Source organism: Plecotus auritus (genome assembly GCF_963455305.1).
Source record: "Plecotus auritus genome assembly, chromosome: 5".
Lineage (NCBI taxonomy): Eukaryota > Metazoa > Chordata > Mammalia > Chiroptera > Vespertilionidae > Plecotus > Plecotus auritus.
Window position 1 is genome coordinate 184302587 of NC_137776.1, and position 20080 is coordinate 184322666.

A 20080-nucleotide genomic window follows, 5' to 3' on the forward strand; every position below is an offset into this window, starting at 1 on the left:
ACGCTGAGCGTCTTCCCACAGCAACAGCAGCTTCTCCGGGGTCCAGCAGGGAGGAGGCGCCCGTCGCAGGAAGCCTGCGGGGTTCCCCGCCTGGCCCAGGGGCTGCGCCGGCCGGCTCAGGAGCCAGGGGGGGCCACCCGGGGCTCAGGCTCCCTCCTGCAGGATGGGCACCCCTGCCTCCTCCGGCCACTGCCCCCCGCCCCCAGGGAAGCGGCCCGGCCCTGAGCGCAGGCCACACGGTCCCACCCCTGCCACAGCGACCCCGCAGAGCCAGGCGACCTCTTCAGGCTCCTGCTGGTCCCTGGGGGCAGGGGGCGGGGGGGAGGGGGGAGAGCATTGGCCGGGACTGTACGGTGAACCAGCCCAGGATGATGGCCAGGCGGGGCTGCGTGGGGACGCCTGAGGAAGCCCTCGGAGAGAGGAAGGAAGGAGACACAGCCACAGGACGGGCCACCCAGAGACGGGGGACCCCTGTGGCCTCAGGTGGCCTGGTCTCAGCCCCGCGCCCGCCCTGATGGGCCAGAGGCAACGCTGGGCCCACCCACTGCCTGTGCTGTGGCTCGGGCTCCAGGGGCCCTGGCTCCAGGGACGCCCACATCCCCCAACACCCCCCCCAACGCAGCACCGGGCTCAGAACCTCCCAGCCCAGCCCCGTCCCGGCGGCCCAGCTCTCTCTGTGGCTCTGAAAACAGAGGGTCCCTGACAAGAGGCCTGGGGAGGAAGACCCCTCCATGGCACCTCCAGACACGCCGGGACCTCCGAGAACGAGGGGGGGGGGGTGAGGTGCAGAAAGGCTCATGTTTGAGAGAGAACAGACCCTCCCGCTCACACTCCCACTCTGCTGGGGGGACCGCACCAGGGTCCTCAGGACTGACAGGTGTCCTGGGCGAGGCTCTAAGGCCTCAGTGGGTGCCCTCCCTCCCCCCCCTCCCCCTCCCCCTCCCCCTCCCCCTCTCCCCTCCCGCCCCCTCCCGCCCGCCCTCTGTCCAGTCCTCCCGGGGTCCTCACTCACTCGGCCAGCTCCTCCAGGCTGCGGTACACGTCATCGTCGTTCTCCGCCGTCTCCTCCGAGGGGAAGGGCCTGCGGGAGGAGAGAGGAGTGAGGCGAGCAGGTGTCTGCCGTCGCCGCTGGTCGGGCCGGGAATAACTGTGCTTAATCCACCACCTCCCCCTGGCTCTCCCCTGCACTCAGCCCCAGCTCCGCACCACGCTCGGCGGGCTGACCCGCCAGCATCACCGCGGCCTCTTCCAGGCTGAGTGGGGTGCGGGTCTGCTCCCCTACGGTCCCTCCGCCCCGGGCAGGAGCCCCCGTGCCATCCCCTCACTAACCCTAACCCAGCCTGCTGCCCCCGCCCCGGCCCCCCAGACCCTGGAGAGGGCGCTGGCCAGAAGCCAACAGAGACCCCACCGCCTCCGACGCCTTCATCTAAGGAGAGACCTCCGGGGGCCGCTGAGAGCAAGGCCTCTGCACGTCCCAGACCCGGGTTCCACCCCCGCTCTGCTCCCGCTCAGCGCGCTGTGTGACCCCGGGGGGCTGTGTTACCTGGGGGGCTGTGTGACCCTGGGCTGTGTGACCCTGGGGGGCTGTGTGACCCTGGGGGGCTGTGTGACCTGGGGGCTGTGTGACCCTGGGGGCTGTGTGACCCTGGGGGCTGTGTGACCCTGGGGGGCTGTGTGACCCTGGGGGCTGTGTGACCCTGGGGGGCTGTGTGACCCTGGGGGCTGTGTGATCCTGGGCTGTATGACCCTGGGGGGCTGTGTGACCCTGGGGGGCTGTGTGACCCTGGGGGGCTGTATGACCCTGGGGGGCTGTATGACCCTGGGGGGCTGTGTGACCCTGGGGGCTGTGTGACCCTGGGCTGTGTGACCCTGGGGGCTGTGTGACCCTGGGGGGCTGTGTGACCCGGGGGGCTGTGTGACCCTGGTGGACTGTGTGACCTGAGGGGCTGTGTGACCCTGGGGGGCTGTGTGGCCCTGGGGGGCTGTGTGACCTGGGGGGCTGTGTGACCTGGTGGACTGTGTGACCTGAGGGGCTGTGTGACCCTGGGGGGCTGTGTGACCCTGGGCTGTGTGACCCTGGGGGCTGTGTGACCCTGGGGGGCTGTGTGACCTGGGGGGCTGTGTGACCTGGGGGGCTGTGTGGCCCTGGGGGGCTGTGTGACCTGGGGGGCTGTGTGACCTGGTGGACTGTGTGACCTGAGGGGCTGTGTGACCCTGGGGGGCTGTGTGACCCTGGGCTGTGTGACCCTGGGGGCTGTGTGACCCTGGGGGGCTGTGTGACCTGGGGGGCTGTGTGACCTGGGGGGCTGTGTGACCCTGGGGGCTGTATGACTCGGGGGGCTGTGTGACCCTGGGGGCTGTGTGACCCTGGGGGCTGTATGACTCGGGGGGCTGTGTGGGAGGTGTTAGCACCAGGTACAATCAGGCTCAGCTGCATCACAGCAGGTGTGACGGGCCAGGCGGCGGGGAGAGGTGTTGTGGGGAGGCTGTGGGAGCCCAGCCCAGCACCCCTCGCCCCAGCTCGCCAGGGAAGCAGCCAGGCTCACCCTAGAGGCGCATCCGGAGCGCAGCCGCGAGGCCCCCGCAGGCCGTTCAGTTCCTGAAGGAGCCACCGGGTGCCGCCTGCTCACTGGCGGGCAGCCCTCGGCGCCCGGGGGTTCACTTATAAAAACGCTCTCCTGCTCCTCGCCCCGACTGTCCACACAGGCCGACGGATCCCCTTTCTTTCTCAGCCCCCACCTCACCCAGGGCAGACGGCCAGCGCCAGGCCAGACACCCCACCCACGCCCACACCCAGCTCAGGATCACCCTGAGCCAGAGGTGCGGGGACCCACAAGCAGGCCCCTGGGAGCTGAGGGGACAGGGAGGCCCCGGGGCCCGGAGAGCAGGAAGAGGCTCTGGGTGAGACCAGGCCTGGGGAACCAGGAGGCGGTGGGGGGCTAACTCCGAGTTCAGGACGCGGCCTCCTGTCACACGGGGACAAGCCCGGGAGCTTGCCTCGGGCTGTGGGCCTCCGACAACCTCCGTTAACGCATCTGTAAAATGGGGGTAAGCCACCCGCCTCACAGCTGGGCTGGGAAGCTTCCCGAGACGCAGGGGAGACGCGCTGCCCCCAGGCCGGGCACTGAGGAGGGAGGACAGTGACCCTGGATGTGGCAGCCCTGGCAGAGGTGACCACGCCCGGCACCCCAGGGGCATGGGGGCTCCGGGAGGCCGGGCTGCACAGGGAGAAAGCCGGTGGGCCAGGTGGGGCAGGAGTCCATGGGGGCCGGGCACAGGGACGGGTGGGCCGGCCTGTACAGCCTGGATCTCAAACCACGGCCAGCAGGGACGGGGAGGGTCTCTGGCCCTGTGGGGTAGGGGTCGAAAGGTGGGGAGACGGAGGTGAAGCCACTGCCACGACCCTGGCGGGACCCCGATGTCTTCAGGGGTGGGTGCGGCACATGTGGGGGGTCCCCCAAATCCCAGCCAGGCTATTCCTTCCTCCTCTCTGGGCCCCAGCGGGTGGAGGAGGCGCTGACCTCAGGTCAGGAGGGAATGGCTGGTCCCTGCCATCTGATGCGCCGGGGCGGGGGGGGGGCGGGGGGCACGCGAACCTGGTGCGGCTGCCCAGGGCAGAGCGACGGCCCTTCCCAGCGCCGGGAAGCGAGTGTAATTGTGATTTCCTGCATGCTTCTCGGAACAGCAGAGTGTGGAGTGGGAAAGCCAGCGTGGGCACGGCCGCCCCCCCACGAGCGACCAGCCCGAAGCCCTCGGCGCCTCCCTCCCTGGACTTGGCCTCTGCCCGGGGGACGCTGCCGGGCCAGGCAGGAAAGCCCGTAGGCTCTGCCCAGACAGACGCTCGGGATGCGTGCCCCAGGGGACAAGAAGGTGTCACAGAGCTCACCCCGGGCCTGCGGGAAGGCCACACGGGCCAGCGGGCTCCGGGAGCCAGGCCTGTACAGCCAGCGCCCCCACAGCTTCCCCCAGCCCTCAGGCTGGGCCTCGTGTCCCCCCATTTCCACCAGCAGAAAGCCACTGCACGCTCCCTGCACAAAACGCTCCCCAACTGTCTGTCCCCCAGCCCTGGCCCGGGTTACGGAGGCCGAGGGCACGGGTGCCGGGCAGGGAGAGGCAGGCATGCGGGCAGGGAGAGTGACGGCTGACCCTCGAGGAAACAGACACAGGGATGGGTGGACGGCAGGCCGATGGCAGCTCTGCCCCAGGTCCCAGAGGCGCCAGCCACAGGGCGGAAGGCCGCCTCCTGCCCGCAGCCCCCCACTCTGCCCCAAGGGTGCCCCCGAGGCCCCAGACCGCTCCCCACAGGCAGCCGTGGGCCTGAGCTGACACCACAGCCCGGGCACTCGGGCAGCTACTTAGAAGCCAAGACGCTTCCCTTCCCTCCTCCTCGTCTAAGCTGTCCCCTCCCGGAATGGCCCCAGGGCCCGGTGAGGCGGGTAGTGGCAGAGCAGGGCCCCAGCAGCTCCCCGACCCCCCCGCTCCCCAGTCCCACAGCCGGCGGTGCTGGGGCTCGGCCACGGGCTTGTCTGCCTTTGCATCGGGCACAGGAGTGAGTCAGACACGCGATGTGCCGCGGGCATCGTCCTCACGGCTGACTCCACGGAAACGTGTCGAAAGCAGATCTGAATAAGCACAGCATCTGGGGACACGATGGGCACCCTGCTCAGGGTTCTGGGGGGCCGGCGGGGTCCTGTGCAGGTGCAGGGAGTACGGGATGACCCTGCCTGACTTCCCTGCGTCTCCCGGGAGAGGAAGTGTCCCGCGGCAGCCCCATTCCCGGAGCCCTAAGGCCTGGATCCGCAGGACGTGGGGCAAACCAGGGCCTGCCTGCCTGCAACCACTGCCCGTCCCAGCCCCTGGCACAGCAGCATCGCGGGTCGAGCGCGGTGGCCTCTGGCATCACGCTCCAGGCGCAAGGGCAGCCCTCCGCCTCGGCACTGTTTCCCAGAGGTGAGTGGGGTCAGAGGTGGTCAAGCCTCCGCCCCCGGCGGGGTCCGGGGTGAGGGCAGGCCCACTCACCTGGATGGCAGGGCACGAGGGAAACCCAAGCCGCCCCTGGACTCATAAAGGAGGGTCAGGGAAGCCTCGGGATGGGGGGGGGTCCCCCAGGTTTCCTCCAGTCACTGCCCACAACTGCCCACAAGGTGGGCACCAAGGCTCAGAGAAGGGGCGACCGTGGCCCCGGAGACCAGCCAGGAAACGGCAGAGCCAGCCTGGAGCCAGGGCTGCTCCCAAGAGGGCCACGCGGGGAAGCACCCAGGCAGGACCAGCTGCACCCTCCCACCCTCCCGGGACAGGGGGGCTGCGTGCTGCGCGTCCCGGCTGCGGGCATCCCGAGCCTGCGTGCGGACGGGCCGGTCTGCAGCCCTCCCGCCGTGCACCAGGGGGGTCCGGCTCGGCCCTGGGAGCGGAGTCCTGGACCTCGGCCCCCTGGACGGCGCGGGCCAGCAGCGGAGGCGGCCCTGGAGGTGGCTGGGCACGGGCCTGCGATGGCTCACCTTGGAGTCCGGGCCTGAGGGCCCAGCCAAGCCTCCGGGCCGGGCTCCAGCCTCAGCACCAACCGGAACCACTGGTGCCTCACTGCTGCCCTCCGGGAGGGGCCGTGCTGGACTCTGTGCTATCGAAACCTGCGCCCGGACGGCGGGCCACAGCCTGTCGCAAGGAGAGGAAGGTCTGCTCTGCCCGCCCCCCACCCGCCGAGGACGGGTGGCAGACACTGATGCGACCAGGCGGGCGATGAAACCCCCTGCTGGCAGAAGTGGCTAACGGGCACAGGAAAACCGCCCCTTCCCGTCCACCGCCTCTCTCCTGCTCAGTCCAATCACCTGGAACAGCCGTGGGCAAACTACGGCCCGCGGGCCGGATCCGGCCCGTTCGGCTGTTCTATCCGGCCCGCGGAGCCGAAAGAGTGGAGGGTTCTCTTGCTCTCCCCTCCGCTCCTTTACTTTGAATTTATATTAGTTCACACAAACACTCCATCCATGCTTTTGTTCCGGCCCTCCGGTCCAGTTTAAGAACCCATTGTGGCCCTCGAGTCAAAAAGTTTGCCCACTCCTGACCTGGCATCAGCCAGGCGGCACCGGGCGGGAAAGGGGCGTCAGCCCGAATGGGAAAGGGCGGCGGCGAGCACGGGGACCTGAGCCCAAGAGAGGCCTCTGGAGCCGTGGCCAAGGCGGCCAAGGTCTGTGAACGCGGGGGACACGCGAGGAGAGGCGGGGCTCCGGGCAGGACAAGACCTGCCCTTGGAGAAACCACAGTCTCGGGTCCCCCGAAGGCACCCCAGACCCTCCCGATGGGGACGCAGGACGGAGTCCTCCGGCTTCAGAGCTACTCGGCCCGTTCAGGTGACTCGGGAGGCTCAGGGCCTGGGGGGGAGGCCCGGGCGCACCCCCACCTGTGGACGGCTTTCCTCGCTCTCCTGCATGGGGCTTCAGGGCACCCCGGCCCCTGGAGACAAAGGCAACCCTGTTGGGGGCTAAACGAGGGGACTCCCCCAGGCCACAGGCTGACTTTGGTCTGTCCCCCACGGGAGCCTCAGGGGTGAAGGTGCCCCACCTCCGGCAGCGGGGAGACCGGGCGGTCACTGCCCGTCCCCGAATGTGCTGCTGCGCTCAGATCTGCACCTGGGTGTGTGTGACATTCTGAGAATTCTCCTCAAATTGGAAAAGGGAGTCCCAGTCACTGGGGCTGGGAATCCAGTGTCTCCCCCGCTAACCCCGGGCCTCCACCGAGGACAGAAGTCGCTCAAGACCGCCAAGGGGCCTGGCCGCTGTCTCACGGCCCCAGAGCCTCCCTGCCCAAGGTCCCTGGGCGGAGGCTCCTGGCCTCACCTCTCAGCCTCACTCCCAGCCCCGCCCTTGCCATCCCCTCCGTCCCCGGCCCTCGGCGCTGTCATGGAGAAGGACGTCCCTTGTCTGCAGGATCAGCTCCCGGCTGCTACAGGGACCTGCGTCCCCCGCGCTGAGCCGGACGGGTTGACACGGGCCACCCCCGCCTCACCGCCGACCCTCCGGCAGCACTGGGGGGGGGGGGGGACTCCCGGATCAAGTCTCCCATTCATCGCCTCGGAGAAGTACAATTGGGCTTTGATGGAAAACCAGCTCAGTGTTGGGAAAATGATCATTTTTTTAAAGGAGCGCGTTGGGCTCCCATCCAGTTTTGAGAGGAAGAAGCGATCCGGCCGGGCGGCGGGCTTGGGGTGTGGGTTTGGCTGAAGTAAAACCTTTCGCTAATCGGTGGCCCCGCGCGAGGCTCTTAACGGGAGAGCCCCCTGGGCGCTCGGCAAGGTGCCGGGGCCCCAGGATGTCCAGTGGCCTGTGGACACCTCTCCGCACCCCCAACCCCGACGCTGATCTGGTCTCCTCCTGCTGTGCTGTGGTGGGGGCAGCGCAGAGCAGTGCTGCCGGCCCGAGCTCACAGGGTGGGCTGCGAGGTGGCGGAGGGCCTGTCCCGGGGCTGCGGGCAGAGGGGACCCCATCTGCCGGCTCAGGGCCCAGGGCCAGGAGCTTCCGCCCATGGCTGGTGAAGCACCTGCATCGGAGAGCAGCTCGGGCTGGGAGCACAGGGCTGTTGGGGTGCAGGGGCCACGGGAGAGGGGGCCACAGGGGCAGGAAGACCAGGAGCGAGGGCACCACCCAATTCCAGGGGCCTTGACGCCCATCGGAGGGCAGGACACGCACTGGGACAGACGCAGGACAGCTATCGAGTCCTTCTCCACACTCTACCCAGGGGTCCTCCAGCTTTTTAAACAGGGGGCCAGTTCACTGTCCCTCAGACCGTGGGAGGGCCGGACTATAGTTTAAAAAAAAAACTATGAACAAATTCCTATGCGCACTGCGGGCCCGGGACGCGTCGGCTGCTAAGCAGGACAGGCAGCGGCACCCGGCGGGCCGGATCCATGTCCTCGGCGAGCCGCATGTGGCCCGCGGGCCGTAGTTTGAGGACCCCTGCTTCTACACCACCCAGGGTCTCAGCACCAGCCGCAAAGCCCCCGGGGAACTGGGGCCTGGGAGCTGCAGGGGGTGGGGACCGCCCGGGCCTCGGGACGGAGAGCCCAGAACAGCGCCGAGGAGGCCCCGAGGCGGCAGCGCAACCAGTCGGTGCCGTCAGGCCGCCCGCGCCGCCCCCAGGAACGTACGGGCCCCCCCGGCGCCGGGCCGGTGCGGAGAGAATGTTGAAAGAACTTGGAGATCACACTCCAGCACCACGTGGAAGAGCGATGGAATGACCGAGCCTCGCCCCCGCCTGCCCACGGTGGAACGTGGACGAGATAAGGAGCTGCTGCGGGGACCACGGCCCGCGGACGAGGAACAGGCGCTGTCTCCGGGAAAACGAGACGTAAAAACCGCGGCTGCCTCTGCACCGGGAAGGACACGCTCCTGACGGAACAGCTCTAACTGCAGACCGCAGCAGGCACGCTGGGAACCGGCCTCCTGGTATCGGCCTCGCGGTACCGGCGGGAGCGGGTGCGGGCGGAGGGCTCCTGGGCTGTTGTCCTTCACACCCTAAGGCAGGGGTGGGCAAACTTGTTGACTCGAGGGCCACAACGGGTTCTTAAACTGGACCGGAGGGCCGGAACAAAAGCATGGATGGAGTGTTTGTGTGAACTAATATAAATTCAAAGTAAAGGAGCGGAGGGGAGAGCAAGAGAACCCTCCGCTCTTTCGGCTCCGCGGGCCGGATAGAACAGCCGAACGGGCCGGATCCGGCCCGCGGGCCGTAGTTTGCCCACGGCTGCCCTAAGGCATCAGATACGCTCGGGTATGTGTGTACTCTCGAGTTCAGAAACACTGTGACACAGCCTACCCCGTGTCTGACGTTAACAACAAAAGACAGCCCAGCCGGCCTGGCTCAGGGGTTGGGCATCGACCTAGGAACCAGGAGGTCAGGGTTCAATTCCCGGTCAGGGCCCAGGCCCAGGTTGCAGGCTCCATCCCCAGTGTAGGGCGTGCAGGAGGCAGCCAATCCATGGTTCTCTCTCCTCATGGATGTTTCTATCTCTCTCCCCCTCTCCCTTCCTGTCTCTGAAATCAATAAAAACATATTTTTTAATAAAACCAAAAGGCCTTAACTGGTTTGGCTCAGTGGATAGAGCATTGGCCTGCGGACTGAAAGGTCCCGGGTTCGATTCTGGTCAAGGCCATGTACCTTGGTTGTGGGCACATCCCCAGTGGGAGGTGTGCAGGAGGCAGCTGATCAGTTTCTCTCATCGATGTTTCTAACTCTCTATCCCTCTCCCTTCCTCCCTGTAAAAAATCAATAAAATATATATTTTTTAAAAGAATTCCTTCTTTAAAAAACAAAAACCAAAAGCAAAAATCCTCAATTCAATGGAATGCCTAAGTCCCCTGAGATCCAGCAGGTGGGCGAGGCACCCTAACATCTGGGTGACGCTGAACCTGGGCAAACAGCCCCACTGAGGGGCAGCTGTGCTGGCCCAGGTCCCCCCGAGCCGTGGTCCTGGGACCCCCAGCCTGTAGGGGGGCGGTGTCCCCCACGGACATCACCAGGATAAGGCCCCCTCCCAGAGTCTCAAATGAGGGGAGCTGTTCCCACCTCCCAGGCCTGTCACTCCCCCTGCTGGCCCCCGTCCTCCCGAGATTCAAAAAGGGCCCATCCCTACTGGATCTGGAACCCGGTCCCCATGCCGCCGTCTCTCGGACCCTAATCTGAGAGCCAGAACCCACAATGAGCAGCTGCCATGTGGAGCTGCCCTCCACCACACCCCCGCCCGTGGGCCCCTCCACGTGTCAGAGGTGAGACGCCAGACCGCGGGGTGGGGGCAGGATTCTGAGCAGAACGGACACCAAGCAGAGACGGTCCTGCCGGGAGACCTGAGGCCCAGGTGGGCGGTCCCCGTGCCCTGTCTGTCACTACAAACAACCGCCAGCTCCTTCATTTCCACGGAGGCCCCGCTTCTGACGCGTGCAGAGCACACGCATGCGGGCAATGATCTGTGACAGGATTCATTTGTTCACCTAATTGCCTAAATCGAAACTGATTTCGCAGCCATCAGTAGCATGCCGGCGAGATCTTCCTGGTGCGGGCAGACGCCTCCCCCTCCTCCCCGCCCAGCCAGCCGCGGCCTACAGGGGACCCGAAACACGTTGAAAATGGACGACAAGGCTGGGACCAGGCCGCGGGGCAGGTGGAGGTGGCGGGCCTGTGCCCCGGGGCTTACCTGATCCCTTTGTTCTGGGCCACATTGTGCAGGGACAGTCTGGACACGGCGGAGATGACCTGGGGGACGACAGAAAAAAGGCTCCTGTCAATCACAAGGAAACGGAAGTCACCGGAAAGCGGTCATGCAGCCCTCGCCAGCTCGGCTCCGTGGACAGAGCGACGGCCTGCGGACTGAAGGGTCCCGGGTTCAAGTCCAGTCAAGGGCACAGGCCCGGTTGCAGGCCCGATCCCCAGCAGGGGGCGTGCCGGAGGCAGCCAATCAATGACTCACTCATCACTGATGTTTCTATCTCTCTCTCCCGCCCCCATCCTCTCTGAAATCAATAAAAAACATACATATTTAAGGTAAAATGAAATAAAGCGGCAAGGCAAGGTCTTGTAGAAGCAGAGGGCTGTTCGCGCACCCTGCACCCTGGGGGGGACACAGGAGCTGGTACTTAGGCGGACACCTGTTCTGCACTTACTGCGCAGAATCGGTCATTTGGGTGCACTGATCTCCGAGGGCTGCCTGCTGCCGGTGCAGGTTCAGAGTGCGTGAGGGGGTCCTGGCGGTGCCCCCAGACCAGCAGCTGTGTCAAAAAGGAAGCTGTGTGCCGAAACCGGTTTGGCTCAGTGGATAGAGCGTCAGCCTGCGGACTGAAGGGTCCCGGGTTCGATTCCGGTCAAGGGCATGTGCCTTGGTTGCAGGCACATCCCCAGTGGGAGGTGTGCAGGAGGCAGCTGATCGATGTTTCTCTCTCATCGATGTTTCTGGCTCTCTGTCCCTCTCCCTTCCTCTCTGTGAAAAATCAATAAAATATATTTAAAAAAAAAAAAAAAAGGAAGCTGTGACAGGCTCAGGGACGACCATGGCCACTCCTCCCTGGGTGGCCCCCACCCTGTGTTCCGGCCAGCCTGTCCCAGGCACACAGCTCCCACCCACCTCGGCGCAGTTATTCCACAATCTTCAACACGACGGGCAGCTAGCGGGCATCGGGCTCTGCACTGACTGTGGGGAAACCGAGGCAGGGAGAGGGAGGTGGCTGACCCCGGAGCACAGGGTATAACACACACCAGCACAGCAAAGAAGCTGCTCACGAATCAGTACAGGGAGGCGGACGGCGGCCTCGCCTTGGAGACGCCATTGTGCGAGCACAAGTTCATCTGTGTGTGCTCGTGTGTGCGTGCGTGCTTGAGTGGGCATAAGAGCTGAAGTGTGTGCTCTGCGCGTGTGCATGTGTGTGCATGAATGTTCGTGAGTACGTGCATGCTTCTATGAGTGCCGGGGTTCTTGTCCCAGCGTTACAAAGGGTTTCAGCCATCTGGAGAAAGGGGCTGTGCGTAGATTACGAAGGAGTCCAAGGACGAAAGATAGTTTTGAATGGCACTGAGGGTCAGAGGAGCTTCAGCTAAAGGAGCTAAAAGACTACCCCTTGTCTAAGGATCCCTTGCTATTTATTAACACAATTTGTCTTAAGGCAATGTGGAGACATGCACTTCAAAGGGTAAGATCAGGCGTCCTCAAACTTTTTAAACAGGGGGCCAGTTCACTGTCCCTCAGACCGTTGGAGGGCCGGACTATAGTTTGAAAAAAAAACTATGAACAAATTCCTATGCGCACTGCGGGCCCGGGACGCGTCGGCTGCTAAGCAGGACAGGCAGCGGCACCCGGCGGGCCGGATAAATGTACTCGGCGGGCCGCATGTGGCCCGCGGGCCATAGTTTGAGGACGCCTGGGTAAGATTTACAGAAGCATTGTCGGGTTGGGGAATAGCCTACAGCTCTCCAGGTGTTTGGCCAACAGGAGGCAATAACATGCAGATTTAAGATGCCCTGAGCTGTCTGGCAGCCAACGATTATCCTATTCAGGTTTGGGGAAGTGCCGTTTAGCCGTTCCAACAGGTAATCACATATGTGGCTCAGCCCTTGTTGAGCCGCTCAAACTTCACCAACCTGTTGGTGAAACTCTTATAATTATGGCATGTTGGAATTGGTTCCTGGCATGTGAGCTTGAGTGTGCATAAGAGCTGAAGTGCGTGTTCATGTATGTGAGTGTGTGCGTGTATCTGGGGAAAGGGAACCTGAACATGACCCCTGGTGGCCGGCTGCTAAATTCACAGACACCCCCTGCTGAATGCGGGGTGTCCCAGGAACGGAGCCCAGTAGGCCTCTAAGAGCCTCGCCCTGGGGCACCCTCGCGCCCCTCCAAGGCCTGACCTGCCGTGCACACTCGGGAGACAGGAAAACTGAAGGCAGGTCCCCCACCAAGGCCCCGCGGCTGGGACCCATCCCCCCGACGTCCTTTTAGACTGCTCTCCTGCCAGCAGCAACTTCTTAAAGGCTCGGGGAAACCCCCACACCGTACAGAAGGGCCCTTTCTCAGCCCGCGAGGCAGCAGACCTGGCCAGCAGCCGTGCGTGGTTCTGTTTCAGGGGCCGGGGCGCGCGGAAGCCGTGAACCTGCGGGTGACAGGCCCCGTCTGTGCTCTCAGACAAGACTCCCTCGCGCATTATGCAGCCGCCCCGCCGGCTCCCGGCCCGGAGCTCTGAGGGATCTTTCACAAGCAACCTGGCTTGGGCTGTTTTTCTTGGCTTTTAAGACCGCCAAATATTTACAGAGAACAAAATCAGAGCAGCACTGCTGCGTGCCCTGGGACGGCTGGCGGACGATGGGGCCCCCCTCCGATGCCCACCGGGCAGACATCACCCATCAACGGGCACACTCCTCCCCGACGCGCCAGACGCAGGCTGGACCCCCCTGCAGAGCCGCCGGGCACCAGCCCTGGGTCAGCATGGACACGGGCGACAGGACCATTTGCCGACCTGGAGCCGGCGCAGAGGCTCGGCTTCGCACGGCGAGGAGCTGCCGCAGCGCGAGCCGCGGGCAGGAGACGGTCTGCGCCGCCCTGTGCTCGTGGTCCCGGGGCTCAGGGTGGCTCCTCCAGCGGCTGTGACCACAGCAGCCTCGGGCCGGTTTCACGGCCACGGCTCCAGGCTGGACTCAGCTCCGTGAGCAGGGTTCCCGGTGCCCGGCTCCGCCCGAGGCCTGTCCCTCGCTCCGCCCGCGGGGCTGTGTGCTTCCCGGAGCCACGGAAACCCCGCGCGGGGGCCTGAGGACCGGAGAGGCTGCGGGCAAACGGGAGGCCCGACACCGCCGTGGGGTGAGCTGAGGCGTGGCGTGGCCCCTCGTGAAAGGCCCCGGAGCAGGGAGCACCGCCCTGCAGGGCGCCCGGCCTCCCCGGAGCCGTCGCTCGGGGAGAGGATCTAAAACCTCCCACACCGCCTGCCAACGCCTCTGAAAACGTAAATGTCAAAGGATGACATTTTCCCACTTTTATCTCCACGTCTCCTCTTCCCGCAGTTAATGAATGAAATGGAGACACACCGCCCCGTCCCTGCCCACCCCCCCCGCCCCCACGGGACCAGCACCACCTGCGCCCACGGAGCTTCATTCCTGGGCCAGCAAAGGCCGTGTGTGCGAGGGGCATGGGGACAGGCGGGGAGACCGGGGGGACAGCCTGCGTGGTGCCCCCCAAAGCCGCTGCCTGCGCTGTTCCCTGAAGGCCCTCCCCCCGCCCCTGCCCCCACCCCCACCCCCACCCGCCTCACATGGCATAGAATGTCGCGGCTCCTTTAATGCTGGTGAGGGGACTGGGGGGCGGGTGGAGGGGACAGCCCGAGGGGGGACACTGGGGTCTGAGGCTTTGACCCTGCCCCCACCAGCGTGGCCGACGCGGACCCTGGCTCTCTACCAGGTCTAGATCCCTGGACACCAGCAGGCCCCTCACGTTACAGGAGGAGTTCAGAATGCACCCCTGGCCCCCGGCTCTGAGTGAGAGGGGTTCCAGGAACCTGCAGGTCTGTGTAAGGCCCCACGTGGCTCGGATGTGCGGCCGGCTGGTCCCGGCACTGTCCATCTCGGGGTGGCCTGCGAAGCCGGGGTGCTGAGGTGGGGAGCCCAGCGGAGTGGGCAGGGAGGACGTCTGCAGAAAGGACACGTGGTCTGGACCCCAGGACGCTAAGGGCAGAGCAGCGTCCAGTGCGGACCCCAAGCCCAGAGCCGGATGGGGCTCCCAGGACCCTGCCCGGAGGGGGGGGGGGGGCGGGAGGGTCACTGCCTCCTCCGAGGAGCCACAGGCTGACGGCGTTTGGGCTGCTGGCCCCGCGGGCCCCTGAGACCGGGCAGCGCCCCCATGCCGGGCCGGAAACTCCAGATTCTGCTCCTGCCGGGCAGGGAGGCGGCAGGAGGGCTGAGGACATGTCCCGAGGGGCCGGGTGACCGGTGTGGCCGCAGCAAGCCCTGCGGGGCAGGTGTGGGAAGCCCCCCATTCTCCGGGCCGGGAGCAGCTCACCGCCCTCTGTGCCCACTGCCGGTTCCCAGTCCTCACGCCTCACAGACTCTGACAGGCTCAGGCTCAGGCTCAGGCTCAGGATGACGGGCCGGCAGGACCTGGGACCCAGGGTGCAGCGTCCCTGCTGGAGCTCCCCCCGCGAGCCACAGGTGCAGGTCGTGGAGCTCGGGGTCCAGCCCTGAAGCCACAGCCTTAAGGTCCCCCTTGTCCTGGGTCAGGGCTCAGGGCCAGCTCTGGGCCCAGGGGCTGTGCGGGCCTGCACACCGGCTGCCAACCCGCGTGGAGGTGAAGGTGCCGTGAGAACATTCCAGAGGCCTCATTGCTCAGCACCGCTCAGAGGGTCCGGCACCAAGGAAGGCTCCAGGGGGTGCCCGCTGGAGGGACCCTGCCGGATCGGGCTGGGGGCGCTCTGCAGGCGGAGCCTTAGGAAGGCGTCAAAGACAACGGCCGCGTGACAATTTAGTTCCGGACGCGTTCACTGCAGCCATTTACAAACAGGCGAAAATCTGGCAGCCGCCTGGCGGAGAAACACAGAGAAATAAAGAGGAAGGCGCGCCCACACAGCGGGATCCTGAGCTGGTGTCGTCGTAGGAGGGAATGTATTGCTACAACACATTCATAAACACCATCAGGAAAAAACAGGTTGTAAAACACGTAGGGGAGAGAGGGCCTGGTTTTTAAAAACATGAGCTCGTTCAGAGCTCCGGCAGGTGGGGTGCCATGTCAGCGTGGGCAGAACGGCGCCCTTTCCTCCCCGTGTTTCTGCCGCGAACACACCGCACGTAGGGGATGTGCTAGGAGGGGAACTGTCTGCGGGTGTCCACCCCCCCAGGGGGGGCCTCTCCCCGAAGTCTCGGGCATTAAAACATGTCACTCAGCCGAAACCGGTTTGGCTCAGTGGATAGAGCGTTGGCCTGCGGACTGAAGGGTCCCGGGTTCGATTCCGGTCAGGGGCATGTGCCTTGGTTGCGGGCACATCCCCAGTGGGAGGTGTGCAGGAGGCAGCTGATGGATGTTTCTCTCTCATCGATGTTTCTAGCTCTCTATCCCTCTCCCTTCCTCTCTGTAAAATATCAATAAAATATATTTTCTTTAAAAAAAGAAAAGGTCGGTGGGATAAAGGTGTTAAATGCAAGCAGCAGCTCATCTCCCCCGCTATGATCCAGTCCAAGCCTCTAACCAGACACAGGTCTGCTGCCCCGCGGGGAGTCACAGCCCCAGAAGGTACAAGAATCCCCAAAGCAGCCCCCTGGTGCCCAGGCCTGGCATGCGAAATGGGCCGTGCAGACAGCACGGGGCGGGCAGAGCCCTAGGCCCACCGGAAACCTCCCCTCTCCCTGTAGTGGCCACTGAACCAGGGGCCAGAAAGCAGGGTCCACACAGCTGGCTCCCCAGTGGGCCCAGCCGCCCCGGCCCAGCCCGCCTCTGGCCGGCACACTGGTTCCTGACTCAGCCCGTGTGGTCCGGCCCCAGCACACCCCTGTGGAGTGGGGACCATCCGCCCATTTCCCAGGTGAAGAAACTGAGCCCGCCCATCTGGCCCGGCCCTTTCTCGGCACCGTGGGAGTCACTGAGGCGTGAAGAGCCTCCCAGGGACGTGAAAAGTTGCCAGAAACGGGATGGATTCTGTTTGGGGATGGATTCTGTTTGCCCCTCCTGTCCTCGTCCTCGGGGTGCCTAGAATCGGTGCCGGGGTGGCGGCAATCTGCCAGAGGACAGCCAAGGCCCAGCCCCCAGATGCTGGGGACCCGCAGCCCTGGGCACGCAACCATTTCCTGGCCAAACCGGCAATCCCGCCGAGTCAGAGCCCAGAGCAGCGCTCCGAGCACCAGGCCCACCAGGAACCTCCTGGAGTGAACTGAGCTGAAGGGACCTTCAGCCTGAGCCCTGACCTCCAGCCTGAACTCTGACCGTGAGCCTGAGCCCTGACCTCCAGCCTGAACTCTGACCTTGAGCCTGAGCCCTGACCTCCAGCCTGAACTCTGACCTTGAGCCTGAGCCCTGACCTCCAGCCTGAACTCTGACCTTGAGCCTGAGCCCTGACCTCCAGCCTGAACTCTGACCTTGAGCCTGAGCCCTGACCTCCAAGCCTGAACTCTGACCTTGAGCCTGAGCCCTGACCTCCAGCCTGAACTCTGACCTTGAGCCTGAGCCCTGACCTCCAGCCTGAACTCTGACCTTGAGCCTGAGCCCTGACCTCCAAGCCTGAACTCTGACCTTGAGCCTGAGCCCTGACCTCCAGCCTGAACTCTGACCTTGAGCCTGAGCCCTGACCTCCAGCCTGAACTCTGACCTTGAGCCTGAGCCCTGACCTCCAGCCTGAGCCCTGACCTCCAGCCTGAACTCTGACCGTGAGCCTGGGCACTGGGCTCAGAAGTCACCCCGATGCCTCACCGAACCATCAACCACCCACGATAGTCAGACAAAGACACCGAGGGTCAGAGTGGTCGCCTGCCCGCAGCAGCAGGGCGGGCTGAGAACCTGGATGGTCTGATTAGTGCCAAGTGCCCTTAAAGGGGAAGCGGCCAGAAGAAGAGTTCAGCCTCCTGGCTAAGGTTTCTCCCCGGAACCCCCTCGCACGGCATTTCTGGCACATCCGCTCCGGGCTCCCAGCCGCCACTCTCCGTCAAACCCGCTTGCTAATAGGAGAGAGGGACAGCAGCCGCTGCCTGGAGAGACGATGGGTTTCAGAGCTGCTTCTTCGCCCTCCCTGACGAGCGGCCACTTTAACGGGAAGGGGAACAGAAACCGTATCTCGCAGCTCGCGGCAGCAGCTTTTCAGGCGGCACCCCTGTCTCGGACACGATGGCTTAGGAGCCTGGCTTTTACGCGCCAGCACAGCACAGGCCAGCCGTGGGCAAACGACGGCCCGCGGGCCGGATCCGGCTGTTCTATCCGGTTCTCTTGGTCTCCCCTCCGCTCCTTTACTTTGAATTTATATTAGTTCACACAAACACTCCATCCATGCTTTTGTTCCGGCCCTCCGGTCCAGTTTAAGAACCCATTGTGGCCCTCGAGTCAAAAAGTTTGCCCACCCCTGGCCCAGGCGCACGAGGGCGGAATCTCCCGCTAGATCAGCTCCTTGACCCTGGCCCGCGGGGAGCTGGCTGAGGCTGGAGCACCCGGAGCCTCGGGGGCGTGTGGCACCCTGCCCCCCCCCCCCGTGTCTTCTCCCCAGCCTGTCTCGTGGCAGAGGCGGGCGGGCCCCCCTGCACAGGGCCAGCAGGTGAGGGCGAGCGTGGCTGTGTGCTCCTGTGTCCTGTGAATAGAACCAGTGTCTTCACAAGGAGACCCGGAAGGTGAGTCCCCCCCCCCCAGGCGAGAAGGCAGCCACTGCAAAGCAAGAGAGGCCCCGCCGGACCCCACCATTTGGGCCCCTCGGAGTCCCGGCCTCCGGAGGTGAGAGAGAACCCTGTGTTCAGGCCCCGGTCTAAGGTCCTTCTGTTACAGCTGACCAGCAGCCTTGCAGCGCCCATCCCTGCCAGCCCCACCCACACCGGCCTGGGGAAAATGCCCAGGAAGCCACGCCCGGGAGACCGCCCTTAGCAGCAGCCACTGCCCACTGCCCACTGCCCACTGCCCACGCCAGGCGTCTCCATCCGGCCGGCAGGTTTCCAAACAGGTCAGCAGGGCCTGGGGGGCGGCGCGGGGGCAAGGACAGCGCTGGCCCTGGCGCGGAGGTCCTGCCGGCCTCCTGCCTGCGTCGCACTCTGGGTACGAGAGAGACCCTCTCCCCAGAGGGGGGCACCGCCCAAGACCCACAGGGACCATGGAGGCGGGTGAACTCAGCCTTGGACTCTCTGCAGGAGGGAGCGGGGGTGGGGGACCCTGTCCAAGGTCTCGCACTATCCCAGCCAGGCAGGTGCCTGTCCCAGCTTCCGGCCCGAGGTACAGCCCCAGGAGGGGCGGGTGCCAGCCTCGATGTCCCACACGGGCTGGCCTCCGCTGCCCACGGTCCCACCATCCCAGCGATGCCCTGAGCTCCAGGGGTCCCGGGCCCTTGTCTGTGACGTGGGGACCACAGCCGCCTGCCGAGGGGTCCTCGCTCCTCGTGTGTGTGCAACAGCATTCGGGAGCAGCTACGACGCAGCAACCCCAGTGCTCGGGACAGAGCCACCACAGGCCTCTGGATCTCACAGGACCCTCTGGGCTCCGTGCTGTGGGGCAGAGGACAGGCCAGCCAGGGGGGTGGGAGCCCCAGCAGGGCCTCACTGAGGGGGTGGGGAGATCAGGGAAGGCCTCCTGGAGGAGGTGCCTGGACCTGAGGCCTGGGGGGTGACGGGAGTGTGCAGCAGGCAGCAGCCTTCTCGCGGGACGGGGTGGGCGCCTTGGCCCCGGACTGCGGGCTGCTCGCACGGACCACAGCGGAGAACGGGCCCTCGCTTCCTAGGCTGCCTCAGCTCGGGCCCCTGCGCCCACATGCCCGCCCACATGCCCACCCACGTGGCCAACGGGCGGTGCCAGCAGAGGCAGAGGTCAAGGCGAGGTCCCTCCGCGCACAGCGTGTATGGAAACAGGTGGGACAGCGCAGGCCGCTTCCGAGAAAACAGGCCTCTGGGTCCCCCTGGGGAAGGCCGGCCCACTCGGGGGTCACGGAGCTGAGAGACCGCGAGGGAGGCGCGGGAGGAGGAAGAACGCAGGGCGAGGCCGCCGTGGGCACCTGCCCGGAGCCAGGAGCCATCGACACAGTCCCCAAAGGGGGCCCCGCCAGCGCCTGGCACGACGGACAGGTCCCCGGAATAAGCTGTCATGGCCAACTGCAGTCTGTACTGAGTTCGAGGGCCCCCCAAATCCATGTCCCTCGCAAAACCTCCCAGGTGGAATTGGGGCAAAGGGCCACTGCACGTGCGATTCGCTATGACGAGGTCAGGATCAGGGTGGGGCCTTCACCCCCTGTGCCTGGTGTCCCTGTAAGAGACAGAGACACCGAGAGGCGAAGGCAAGTGACAGTGGAGGCAGAGACGGAGCGAGGCAGCCACCCGTCGGGAGCACGGGGGCCCCAGGAGCTGGAAGGCGGGGACCCTCCCTGGGGCCTCTGGGGGGAGCAGGGCCCTGGGACACAGAACTGGGCGAGAAGGAACTTGGGGTGTGTGGTCCTTGGCTGTGCAGCCACAGGCTGCTGACCGCCACAGACACCGGGCCGGGGGGATGCCTGCCCCCCAGAGCAGACAGGCCCCGAAGTGCTCAGCGATTAGAATGGCACAGCCGCCACCCCACAGACAAGCGACAACGCTGAGCCAGGGCAGGGCGGCACCTCCCGGGTGGGTCGCTGTGCTAACCTGCGGTCTTGCACCCTGCTTTCCGGCTGCCCTATGGCTCCCCTGCCCAGGCTGGGCCTCAGACCGGGGTAGGCACGGCGCCCCCGGCCCACCCGCGTGCGCACGTGCCGTGATGAGCCGGCGAGCGAGCGCCGGGAGCTTGACCAGGCCTGGAACTGCCCGCAGGTGGCGCTCAGCCGCTGCCAGGCCACCACCCGTCGCAAGCCGCAGTCCACACACTGCCCGTGCCCAGCGCCAGGCTCGGCAGAAGCAGGGACCTTGAGACCAGCGTATGATGGGGTCCCTGCTC

At 65.5% G+C, this 20080-nt stretch overlaps 1 protein-coding gene across 9 annotated transcripts in view; it reads right to left on the reverse strand.

Moving 5' to 3' along the window:
* Positions 1-20080, reverse strand: part of VAV2 (vav guanine nucleotide exchange factor 2) — a 115539-nt gene that overhangs the window by 43278 nt on the left and 52181 nt on the right. For all 9 annotated transcript variants that reach the window (XR_013960716.1, XM_080670739.1, XM_080670738.1 and 6 more), the window contains exons 3-4: positions 10181-10239; positions 1013-1081 (exon numbers count right to left, since the gene is read on the reverse strand). Coding sequence is in view for 8 of the 9 variants with exons in the window: in XM_080670739.1 (XP_080526865.1) it covers positions 1013-1081; positions 10181-10239 (128 nt within the window). In the remaining variant the exon portion in view is untranslated. The remainder of the gene's footprint in view (positions 1-1012; positions 1082-10180; positions 10240-20080) is intronic.